The 12,870-nt window shown below is 35.7% G+C and overlaps 1 protein-coding gene across 1 annotated transcript; it reads right to left on the minus strand.

The window, feature by feature from the left end:
- Positions 1-513: 513 nt before the first annotated feature.
- LOC142173590 (uncharacterized) lies at positions 514-2,009 on the minus strand. The gene is made up of 2 exons (XM_075239212.1): positions 1,757-2,009; positions 514-1,454 (listed from the first exon to the last, which is right to left on the minus strand). Exons 1-2 carry the CDS (start codon positions 2,007-2,009, stop codon positions 514-516), a joined length of 1,194 nt encoding a protein of 397 aa, XP_075095313.1.
- Positions 2,010-12,870: the final 10,861 nt, after the last annotated feature.

A 12,870-nucleotide genomic window follows, 5' to 3' on the forward strand; every position in this document is an offset into this window, starting at 1 on the left:
ATGTAGGAGCCCCACTGATATTTTGTCACCTTTAGCAAACATAAGGAGATCATCTGCAAAGCACAAATGTGTGATATTTAGCTTAGAACAGTTTGGGTGATACGTAAACTGATTTTCTTCCTTTAAGGTGCTGAGACTTCTACTCAAATACTCCATAACAATAGAAAATAGGAAAAGAGACATTGGATCTCCTTGTCGAAGTCCTATGGCAGCATCAAAGGGTGGAATTGATTCACCATTTATAACTATGGAGTAGTTAATAGTAGTAACACACTCCATCACCCATCTGATAAACTTTTGAGGGAAATGCAACTCTATTAACATTTGCTCCAAAAATCTCCAATCCATTGTGTTATATGCCTTCTGAATATCCACCTTCATCATGCATCTGGGTAATATATGCTTTCTTGTATAGCTCTTCACCAATTCATGAGCCATAATCACATTATCTGCTACTTTCCTTCCTGGGATAAATCCTGATTGAGTCTCAGTGATAATGGATGTTATCACCTTCTAGATTCTGCTTGCAAGGATTTTTGTTATGATCTTGTATAGAACAGTGCAACAGGAAAATGGCCTATACTCCTTGATTGTAGCAAGATTAGCTACCTTTAGTATCAGGGTGACTGATGTACAGTTAATTCCTTTATATATTTTGCTTGTTCTGAAGAAATCTTGCACAGCTTCACTGATTTCACTTTTAATGACTGGCCAAGCTCTTTTATAAAATACAATATTATATCCATCCACACCTGGAGCTTTGTCATCTCCTATTGACTGAAGCCCTAAATAAATCTCCTCCTCTGTCATATCCTCGCATATTTGGAGTTGTTGAGTATGATTCAGTACATTTCCATTTCTCGTGATTGTCTTGCTAACTGCTGTCATATTGTGCAAAGCTGATCCCATAAGTGACTTATAAAACTGTATTATCTCCATCTTGATATCTCTTGTTTCTGTTAATCTGCCTCCCTCTTGAGACTCTAGCTCTAGTATTTGTTTCTTTTGCTTTCTATCTTTGATAACAGCTGAAAAATAATTTGTATTGGCATCTCCAAGTTTTATCCATCTTGCCCTGGCTTTTTGTTGCACTGCACTTTCTTCAATCATAGACAACTTCTCAAGTTGACATATAATCTTCTTTTCTTCCATTGCTAACTCATCTGAGTATTGGTGCCTTATCTTGAGTTGTATTTCTTGAAGATCTTCTTTTGCTTGAATAATTCTTGTTGCTACGCCTTTGAATTCAATCTCATTTAATCTTTTTAGATTCTCCCTTAATTCCTTCTGTTTCAACAAGATATTCCTCATCTTGTGCAAGTGAAATTTCTGTTTCCAGTTTTCCTCCACTAGAAGGAGAAAATTCTCATGAGTTGCCCACACATTGAAAAATTTGAATGCAGTTCTGATCCTTGGTTCCCTAACATTAGTGGCGATCATCATAGGACATTGGTCTGATATATGTGAAAGTTTATATTCATTAAGCAAGTGGCCATATTTTATCATCCATTCAGCATTTCCCAAGGCTCTATTTATTCTACTCCATATTCTGTCATCCCATTGCTACTTGTTTGTCCAAGAATAATAGTCTCCTTTCCATGGCAATTCATTCAGCATCAATTGTTGAATACATTCTGTGAAATCTTTTATCTCATAGCTAGTGACTGATGCTCCTTTCAATCTATCTTTTGGACTTAAGATAGAGTTGAAATCTCCCCAAATGATCCATGGTTTAATTGTTATTTGAGAGTTGTACAATATATAATCTGTGCTTCCTTCTTCAGAACTTCAATCTTATAAGCATTAGTGTCCCAGATCAACCAAATCCTACCATTATGTACATGACTGTAATTATTCTCAAATCCCCAACATGGGACAATTTTATTATATACTGCTTGTGCTCTGTGCTCCTTCACCCTTGTCTCCACTAATTCTGCTATTTTAATTATATTTTCTTTGAGATACTTAGCTAACTCTTTCTGCTTATATCTCTTATTTATACCCCTCATGTTCCATACTAACCATGTCATTAATGATGACATATAAATCCTCTACCTATATCAGTAGGTAGGAGTTTTGTCATCACATCATCTTAACACTGCAGGCTCTCAAATTCATTTCTCACTTGAATAGCTGCCTCAATCAATTGATTTACAGGTCGACCATTAATTTCTTTTGCTGCCTTTTAGTACCTGCTTCTCTTTAGATTGTGAGCTCAATTACTCTGTATCCACTCTCTCTATTGGTTGTTGAGCTTTTTTATTGGCTGTTGCATACTGAGTTTCCTTCTTCTCACCATTAGCTACAACTGCATCTCTTTTATCCTCTTTTGGTACCCAGGTTTGCACTATTTTCTTAGGTCTTTGCTTCCTCTTTGAATGTTGTTATTCCTTTGTTCCTCCTTCTTCAAATCCTTCAGTTTCTGCTTTATACAGTTATGTCCTATCATTAGGCATTCTTCACAGTAATCTGGCTTCCATTCAAATACAACTGATTGTTGAAATGTTTTCCCTGATGGATCCAGCACAGTCACTTCATCTGGTAATGGCTTGGTGACATTGACCTCTTTAAGCATGCTACCAAATGATATTCTGGTTTGCTTTGCTATGCATTCATCCGCATACTTTGGCACTCCAGTCGCACTAGCTATCCTGCTCAATGAATCCCGGCTCCAGCAATTCATAGGTAGGCTAGGAAATTTAACCCACAAAGGTAGCTCTGTAAGGAACCCAGCATTAAAATCAAACTCTAGACACCATTGTTTCAAGAACATAGGTTTGTTGTTGATGCTATATGGGCCTGCATACTGCACTTCTTTCAAATCTGCCATCGACTGAAATTTGACAATATAATACCCTTCTTCGTGATAATACACTTCAGGTTCAGCTACCATATTCCAATTTTGAGCCACATATCGTTTCATATAGTTATATCCTGGTGTTTCACCTACCACATATACTACTAAAGCAGCCTTCCACTTATCGGCTTCACTATTTGTTTCTTCCTTATCGAGCTTGTCCATTAGACTACCTTCAACCAATTCTGGTGGTATGTAATCAAGTGACATACCGTTATTTGCTGCCCGATTTTGATTGAATAGCCCAGACCAAGTGGGATCTGGAGCTTGGCGCTTTGCTGTCTGCTTAGGTTTACTCAGATCTGGTTGTTTGAGCTGCGTTGGTTGTTGTTCTTCAGTAATTCCTGTCAATTGCAGCTGCAGAGGCTCACTTAAGTTCAATTTCTTAGCTCTGGTGATCGTTTTACTTGCCGAAATCAACGGAGACAGAAGTGGAAATTGGGTTGCTAATGGTGTAATCACTCGTTGTTCACTACCATTTTTTAGGGTTTCAGCTATCACCCTAGCACTGATTGAGCTTCCCACTGTTACAATTGCTTGTTTCTTTGATCTTCCTCGCCCTCTGGCCATGGCTGCCGACGTCGGCATACGTTTACTTAACTTGCGCCGATAACCCTAGGCATTAGGAGTGTTGTCTTTATTAACAGCATCTCTTTTTTAAATTCTGTTTTAAAATGGCTTTTCTTTAATATAAATTGTTCCGCTGTTATTTCTAAAAGAGTGTTTTACTGTGTTGAAATTGTTGAGTTGTGGCTTGCCTAATTCCATGATAGGCGCCATCACGACGGTCATTTCTGGGTCGTGACATTTTTCTTCTCAGGACTTAATACGGCAAATTTCCTCCATCACCCTTTATATATTTCCTATTTGGTTGAGATAATGATTTAGGGTAGAAGTTTATTTCAAAAATAAACTTCGTGGGAATTTTCTTATGGAAAAATAGAAATTCCCATTCATGGGTAACATGACTGCCGAGAAAGCTTAATTTGCATATCCAGTTCCAAATCTGATTCTAAAATCCATGTTAGTATTTTACTATAGAAAAACAAATCCCATTCATCATAGGATGAAGTAGCCGCACGTCCTTTATGGACTTCACGTCAATCCAATTCAAAATTGGATTTACTTTAAGCCTTCATTAATATTTATATACGTACCTCAAATAAATAAATATTAATTATATATATATATATATATATATCACATATACATATTTCAAACCAAGAGATATATTCATTCTATTCTAAATAGAAAACTTCAATTTATTCACAATATTAATTATATTCCTTGTGCTAGCAAAGAGTATAATAATATTTCATTTGGACTAATAACTAAATTTATTTGACTAATTGAATTCTTTAATTTAATTATCAAATAATAAGTTAATTAATCCTTTAGCAAAGATCAAAACACTCGTTAGTGTGCGACCTCATAGGTTCAATACTAAACCGGTAGTAAATTGATCATATCAATATACTAATCAAGGGTGGCGTCTAGCAACACTCCTTAACGACCGGATAGCATGAATTATACAATTTACTCTCAAGAACCAATAGAAGAATAATGTAGTAATTCCTTCTGTCCTTATAGCTCTGGGTCACTCTAGGATATGGTTCAACTGTCAAATCCTAATAGGCGACCAACTATGTGTTTATGTCAAATATAATCGACCATTGAATGGCCTAAGAAACTCTTTTCTTCTTTCATTCAATTGCCCTGGCCAAGGTCATAATTTGGTCGTTTATAATTCATGACAACATGTAGCTTAAATCCATTACCAAGAATTGACAGATTCTATCTTGATCAATCATTAATTCTACAAGTATTCAATCGTACCCAATATAATTTCAACTATCGCCCTAGGGCCATAGGTGTCTAGTATAAAAGCACAATAAATAACTTCTCAATTACTATGACGATCTCAGGTCAAAAGAAATTTTTACATCACATTCTTTAAGAGAATATCCTATTGACAGTTTATGGTAACTCTAACCATTAGAAACTATCTAATGAGTCGGTTCAATGATCATATCTCTATATGCATCATCTATCTATGTAATTAATTAATGCGATCAACTAATCTTTATCCCATAAAGACGATCACATAAATATTGATCTAACCGGATTACCAGTGTCCAAATTAATAATCCTACGATCAAGAACAACTCTAGATTAAATTATAAGAAACTTCACTCTCATTATCATGATCTCTATCACAATGACAAGTCTTAAAATTTAATTAAGGACCTTATCAAATTAATCAAGCAATTGATAATAACTATGATAAAAGAATATCAAATGCCATATATTTTATATCAAATAATGTTCACAAAAATATGTTCAAATTATCACATATGTGATTGGATCTAGGGCACATCTACTATATCCCTAACAATCTCCCACTTGCACTAGAGTCAATCGCTCTTGTACTTCATTCCCAATTTTTACTTATTCTTGTCAACCTCTTTTGTGCCAAGAACTTTAGTAATTGGGTCTGTAGTATTTTTCTTTCCATCAACCTTTTGAATCTAGACGTCTCCACGTCAATGATCTCTCTTATCAAGTGATACCTTCACAGAACGCGTTTGGATTTTTGGTGTGATATTGGTTCTTTTGCTTGAGCAATGGCTCCAGTGTTGTCACACAACAATGGAATTGCACGTTCTATTGAAGGAACCACACCAAGTTCAGTTAAGAACTTTTTCATCCATACAGCTTCCTTAGCAGCTTCACTAGCTGCTATATATTCTACTTCAGTTACTGAATCAGCTATTGTAGCTTGTTTGGAACTTTTTTAACTCACTGCACCACCTTTTAAGGTGAATACATAACCAGAAATAGATTTTCTATCATCTCTATCTGAACAGAAACTTACATGAGTATAACCTTCAAGTTTCAACTCAGAATATCCATAAATGAGGAATTGGTCTTTAGTCCTTCTTAAGTACTTAAGAATGGTCTTCACCACCTTCCAGTGTACCTCACCAGGACTTGCCTGGTATCAGTTAGTCACTCCAAGTGCATAAGCCATATCAGGACGTGTACATATCCTGGTATACATGATAGCTCCCACTGCACTAGCGTATGGGATCCTACTCATGCATTCTCTCTCTTCAGGTGTTTTAGGACAATCTTTCCTACTGAGAGTAATTATAGTGCCTATTGGTAGATAGACTCCTTTGGAATTATCCATGTTATACCTCTTTAAGATGGTATTAATGTACAAAGGCTGGGAAAGTCAAAGCAGCTTCTTAGATCTATCTCTATAGATCTTTATTCCAATATATAAGATGCTTCTCCTAAGTCTTTCATAGAGAACTGTTCAGATAGCCAAATCTTGGTACTTTGCAATGTCGGTATGGCATTCCCTATGATCAATATATCATCAACATACAGTACTAAGAATATAATTATGCTCCCACTAACCTTTTTGTACACACAAGGTTCTTATTCGCATCTAACAAAATTGAACTTTTCAATTAGCTTGTTAAAGCAAATATTCCAACTTCGAGAAGCTTGCTTTAGTCCATAAATGGATCTTTGCAGCTTGAAAATTTTATTATGATCAGACGGAGATGTGATGTCTTCAGGTTGTGTCATGTACACATTTTCTTCTAGCTCATCATTAAGAAAAACTATTTTCACATCCATTTTCCATATTTCATTGTTAGAACCTTGTGCCGCCTCTTCATAGGTCTTAGGATCATCATCATTAGGTTCAACCTCACTTGATACATCATTTTGTACCATTAGATTTAATCTAGTTGGTACATGACGTTATCGTGTGGACCTTCTAAGAGGTACTTGTACAACCTTTTCACCTTGTGCTGGATTCGATTGCTGTTCAATTCAGTTTAGAACTGGTTCATTAACCTATTCTTAAACTACATTTAAATCTTGAACTTCAACCGTTGAAGATGGAAACTTCCTTGTCAACTTCAAAACATACAATAAAGGTTCTTTAACTTGTGTCTCATGATCTTGATTTTGCGTTGATTCATTAGTTTCTTGAACTTCGTCAAGTTATATTTCTCTACTATAATTTCCTTCGAGAAAACAAAAATTCCTTTCCAAAAAGATTGCTCTTCTAGCCACAAACACTTTATGGTCAGAAGGGTAATAGAAATAATATCTCATTGTTTCTTTGGGATACCCAATGAACCTACACTTATCAGATCTTGAATCAAATTTATCAGACTGCAGTCTCTTAACATAAGGTGGACAACCCCAAAGCATATCCCCATATATTTATATGGGGATATTACTGGTGTTGTAGAGACTAACTTAGTGGGAACTTTATTAAGTAAGTATGTTGCTGCTTCCAAATCATATCCCCATAAATTTATTGGAAGATCAGTGAACCTCATCATAGATCTCACCATATCTAATAAGGTTCGATTTCTCTTTTCAGACACACCATTGTGTTGTGGTGTTCCTGGAGGTGTCCACTGTGAGAGAATCCCATTCTCTTTAAGATACCTAGTAAAATCTTCACTAGATATTCCCCACCTCTATCAGACCTTAGTACTTTGATACTTTTACCAGTCTGTTTTTCAACTTCAGTACGGAACCTTTTGAACATTTCAAAAGATTCAGATTTATGTTTCATAAGATATACAAATCTATATCTTGAAATATCATCAGTGAAGGTGATGAAGTAAGAATATCCACCTCTAGCTTGAATTTTTATGGGCCCACAAATATCTATATGAATTAGTCTCAATAATTCAGAAACTCTTTCTCCACTTCCACTAATTGGAGATTTGGTCATTTTTCCTTTGAGACAAGATTCACAAGTTGCATATGATTCAAAATCATACTTATCAAGGTACCCTTCCTTGTACAACTTGTTAATTCTTTTCTCTCCAATATGACCAAGCCTACAATGCCAAAGGTATGTATGATTTACTTGGTCATCTCTTTTCCTCTTAACACTAGAAACATGCATAATCGAATTCGCATCCACATTAGGTAAGACATAAACATTATGTTGGAGATAGCCATTTACATATAAATCATCACCATAATAAATAGAGCAAATATCATTGCCTATGTTAATACGAAACCCACGTTTGTCCAACATAAAAACTGAGATTATGTTCAAAACAAATTTAGAAACATAATAACAATCATTCAGCATAAGTATTTTGCCCGAAGGCATTATCAAAGAAATTGATCCTACAGCTATGGCTGCAACTTTTGCACCATTTTTAACTTGTATATTAATATCTCCTTTCTTTAGTCTCTTAATTATCTTGAATCATTGCAACATATTGCAAATGTTATAACCACTGCCAGTATCTAATACCCACAGTGAAGAATTAATAGTAGCTAAAGAAACCTTGAAAAGATTCTTTATTAATGTCTATCTTGTTTCTTGTCCTTTAGAGTTGCAAGATATTCCTTGAAATTTATCTTTCAATGCCTTTTCTTCTTATAGTGAAAATATTCAGCATCATATACTGACTGCAAGATCAAATCTTCAGAAAGCTCTTTACCAAGCTTGTACCCCAACTTCTCAAGTTCTTCGGTAAGATCAATCACATGATTGATATGGGTTCCAACTGGAGAGTTTCCAATGTCCAATTGTGTATCAACCATTTTCTTAAGATATTCAATGATTGTAGTTGGATCAATATTTTGATGTTTCCTCTGGAGTTTAGAACTCATAGAAGCGAGAATGATGAGTTTAGTAGCAAGGCATTCTTCCAAGTGTTTCTGATACCTTGGTGCTTTGCACATCATTCTCTGGTGGAATTATCTTTACAAGCTTATCGATCACATCAATGAGCTTTTCATGCACGAGAACAATTCTTAAATTTCTATACCAGTCATCAAAGTTTGGTCCTACCAACTTGTTGGTCTCAAGTAAGTATTTCACGCAATGATATAACAGAAATATTGAGAAATCTAAAATATAGAAAAGAAAAGGCAATAATATAAGAACATATTTACATATATCATAAAGACATGGACTTTCATCTAAATGATATTTTTACTAATTATTTTAAACTAATTTACCCTCATTATAGTTTAAGAAATTTTTATTTCTGTTAGTGGAGTAAAGGAATCCTTCAACAATATGTATGAGCCACTTGAAAGTCAAGTTGTTTCTCACATATATTTTAAAGGTAGGCACTCTTACCAATTATATCACCATACAATTTTCTTAAATAGCTCTATGCCAAATAGTCCCCTGGTAGTCAGGTCGATCCTATTGGCATAGTTGAGTTCAACCATCATGATAGCAAAGAACTTATTAAATTTTTTACTCCCTGGGTAGTCCAGGCATCTAGTGTAAAATTAAATAATTCTTTCAATCCATGCATCTAATGCAATAAATAATTTTAACATATTCTCGAACTATAAGTCTCCTGATGTCAGGCCGTTCCTTATAAACAAGAAATAAATAAAATTATTTATTTTGATGGACTGCTTTACAATAAAATATCTTATATTTTATTATTTAAGAACTCAAATTTTAGTAGGAGGAATTGTTATTAAAACAACTTTTAATAACAAGATGATCAAATCTTTTATAGCACATAAATTTAGTTCAAGTTGTCTACATGCTTGGTCCTAAATTAATTTACATCACATGTAATAAATAATTCAAAATTATGTAATGAACAAGCACGTGACATAAAAACGAAATTCAACATTCTTCTAACATGTTTATCCTATATATCACATAAAAATAATTCATGCCAGAATATTATTATTAATTAACATCTCATGAACTAATAACAGTTAAAATAACAGTAGAATCCAATAACCTATTATAGATTACCGTCGTATATAACACAAAATTTCAAATTTAAGTTATGAACTATCTCAATAATTTAACTTATATGAATACATATTTAATTCACAATAAAATAATATCAATCCATATGTGTCACGACCCAAATTTTCCCTCCGTGTGACGTCGTGACGGCACCTAGTCTCTACAACTAGGTAAGCCTAATATTTTGCGAAATAATGAAATAAAAATATAAATTTAACCAACTATTCAAAAATACACAACAAATCCCAAAACCCAGAACATCGTGAATCACAAAGTACAGGAGGAAAATCTAGTGTCTCTATACATTAGAGTCTATCAAAAGAAGATATAAAAGATAATGGACATGGGGAAGAGTAGAAGGGGACTCCGAGGTCTGCGGACGCGGCAGATATACCTTGAAGTCTCCAAAGCTGTCCCGGCTCACTGATAGTGCGGCTGATAAGGAGTACCTGGATCTGCACACACAAAAACAACATGTACAGAGAGTATCATGAGTACACCATAATCGGTACTCAGTAAGTGCCAAGCCTAACTTCGGTCGAGTAGTGGCGAGGTCAGGTCAGCGCCCTACTGGTAAATATATAATAAAACAAGATAGAGTGTAATACCATAGTAAAATAAAGCTTGTAATTTACAAGAACGAAATCATAGAAGATAACAGCTCAGTACACAAAAACATAACAGGGAATCTCCTGGAATACCGTTCCGTAGTCCCAAGGTAAATATGCAGTACATGGGGATCTCCTAGAATACCATTCCGTAGTCCCAAAGTAAATATGCAGTGCAGGTTGATCTCCCGAAATACCGTTTCGTAGTCCCAAAGTAAATATGCAGTGCAGGGGGATCTCCCATAATACCGTTCCGTAGTCCCAAAGTAAATATGGAGTATAGGGGGATCTCCCGGAATACCGTTTTGTAGTTCCAAAGTAAATATGAAGCAAAAAATAATAGAATTCCATAATCTCGGTACGCAATTCTACAGTTCAACTTAAGTATCAGTTACGGAAGGATATGTAAATTCACTAAACATATTGCACGTAGTTCAAGTAAACAGTTAAGGCAAGTAGGCATGCTATTATAATCTAGCAGGATACTACACATATTGATGAAACTTGAATAACGGAGAAATCAGGTTATTACTTAGTAAAAACAAAAATAAAATCAGATTTTTACACAATTAGCCTGTGTACACACTCGTCATATCACGTACACGGCGCTCATATATCACAAACAGTAAAATTCTTACGGGGAGTTTCCCCCACACAAGGTTAGGCAAGCCACTTACCTCGAACCAAGCTCAATCAATCGGTAACAATGCCTTTCCCACGATTTTTTGACTATGAATGGCCCAAATCTAACCAAAAATATTTACATATCATAAATACAACTACAATAAACTAATCTAATTAATGAAATAAAAATTTATATAAAAATTCCGAAATCCGTCCTAAAAGTCGACCCGGACTCACGTCTCGAAATAGGGTAAAAGTCACAAAATACGAACACCCATTCGCTCACGAGTTCGCTCGTACCAAAATTACTCAAATACGATACCAAAATCTCGATCAAAACCCCAAAATTTGGCCTAAGAACTTTTCTCAATTTTTTTCTCAAAATTTTCACCCCAAATCCGAATTTTCAACGATGAATTCAAGCATAGATTAGTAGAATATAACCATAAAGGAGTTAAGAATTATTACCCAAAAACTTCCTCCAAAAATTTCTCCAAATTTCGCCTTCTACCGAGCTCTCAATCTAATTTTGAGTTATGAACCAAAACCCTCGATTTTGAACTTTAATTCTGCCTAGATATTTTTCCTTAATCGCGATCGCGGAAACACCCTCGCGATCGCGAAGAACAACTTTGCTGCCCCATTATTTTACTCTACGCGAACGCATAACTCTCCACGCGAACGCGATAAAATAGCTCCTCAGACTTACGCAATCGCGACTGACCTCACGCGATCGCGAAGAACAACACCCAATTCGCTGCTGCCTTATTTCTTCATCGCGAATGCGGCCTAGCCTACGCGTTCGCGATGCATAACCTGACGAACCTATGCGATCGCGTCCTATTTTTTGCGAACAAGAAGAGATAACCCAACTGGTCTCCCAATTACTCTACGCGATCGCGAGCCTTCTCACGCGATCGCGATGAAGGAAACCAGCTGCAGAACACCAGCAAAAACTATCAACTCCTTAAGTCCAAAAATGACCCGTTGAGCATCCGAAACACGCCCGAGGCTCCCGGGACCTCGATCAAATATACCAACCAATACTAAAACACCATACGAACTTAGTCGAGCCCTCAAATCACATCAAACAATGCTAAAATCACAAATCACCCTCCAATTCAAACTTAAAGAACTTGAAACTTCAAATTCTATAACTGATGTTGAAACCTAGCAAACCACGTCCGATTGACCCCAAATTTGGTACACAAGTCATATTCAACATTACGGACCTACTCCAACTTTCAGAATCAAAATCCGACCCCGATATCAAATTTTCACTACCGGTCCAAAACTCCAAAAATTCAACTTTCGCCAAATCAAGCCTAAATAAGCTACGGACCTCCAAAACACAATCCAGATACGCCCCTAAGTCCAAAATCACCTAACGGATCTAAGAAACCGACGGAACTCCATTCCGGAGTCGTCTTCATACATTTCCGACTATGGTCAAAATCTTAAGAGTTAAGCTCCCATTTTAGGGACTAAGTGTCCCAAAACACTTCAAAAACCAAAACGAAACCTCCCGGCAAGTCACAATAGCAGAAATAATTATAGAAGAAGCAGTTAAATAGGGGATTGGGGCTATAACTCTCAAAACGACCGGCCGGGTCGTTACAATATGCATTCAAACAATTTGACTATTGCACAAGATACATGTATTATGGTTGGAACTCTTCAAATATAATCTTGAAATATTTCGTAAATAAATTTTAGACATAATAAACCACGGCTTTGATACCACTATAGGATTGCATACAGATGTCCGTAACACGCAGCGGAAGACAATAATAATTCTAGGCAGATCTTTTCGTGTTTAAAATTTATTTACACGTCAAAGATCGGATCTGAGACGTACGTGGTGAAGGGAGCTTCATTTCAAAATTTTCTTCGATAGTGCGAATACTCTATGCGTATCCACACCGAGACCGATCCTTACTATGAACTATTTGATCAATGAAACTCGTGCCCAAATTGAATGAAATATTGTGTTG

The sequence above is a fragment of the Nicotiana tabacum genome, chromosome 19 (assembly GCF_000715075.1).
Source record: "Nicotiana tabacum cultivar K326 chromosome 19, ASM71507v2, whole genome shotgun sequence".
Classification (NCBI taxonomy): domain Eukaryota; kingdom Viridiplantae; phylum Streptophyta; class Magnoliopsida; order Solanales; family Solanaceae; genus Nicotiana; species Nicotiana tabacum.

Excerpts from the sequence above, each read along its gene's own strand:
- LOC142173590 (XM_075239212.1), bottom strand. The coding sequence starts at position 2,009 with ATGAGGGGTATAAATAAGAGATATAAGCAGAAAGAGTTAGCTAAGTAT. Across the intron at positions 1,455-1,756 it reads GGAAGCACAGATTATATATT|ACCAATGTCCTATGATGATC; the intron begins GTACAACTCTCA and ends CACATATATCAG.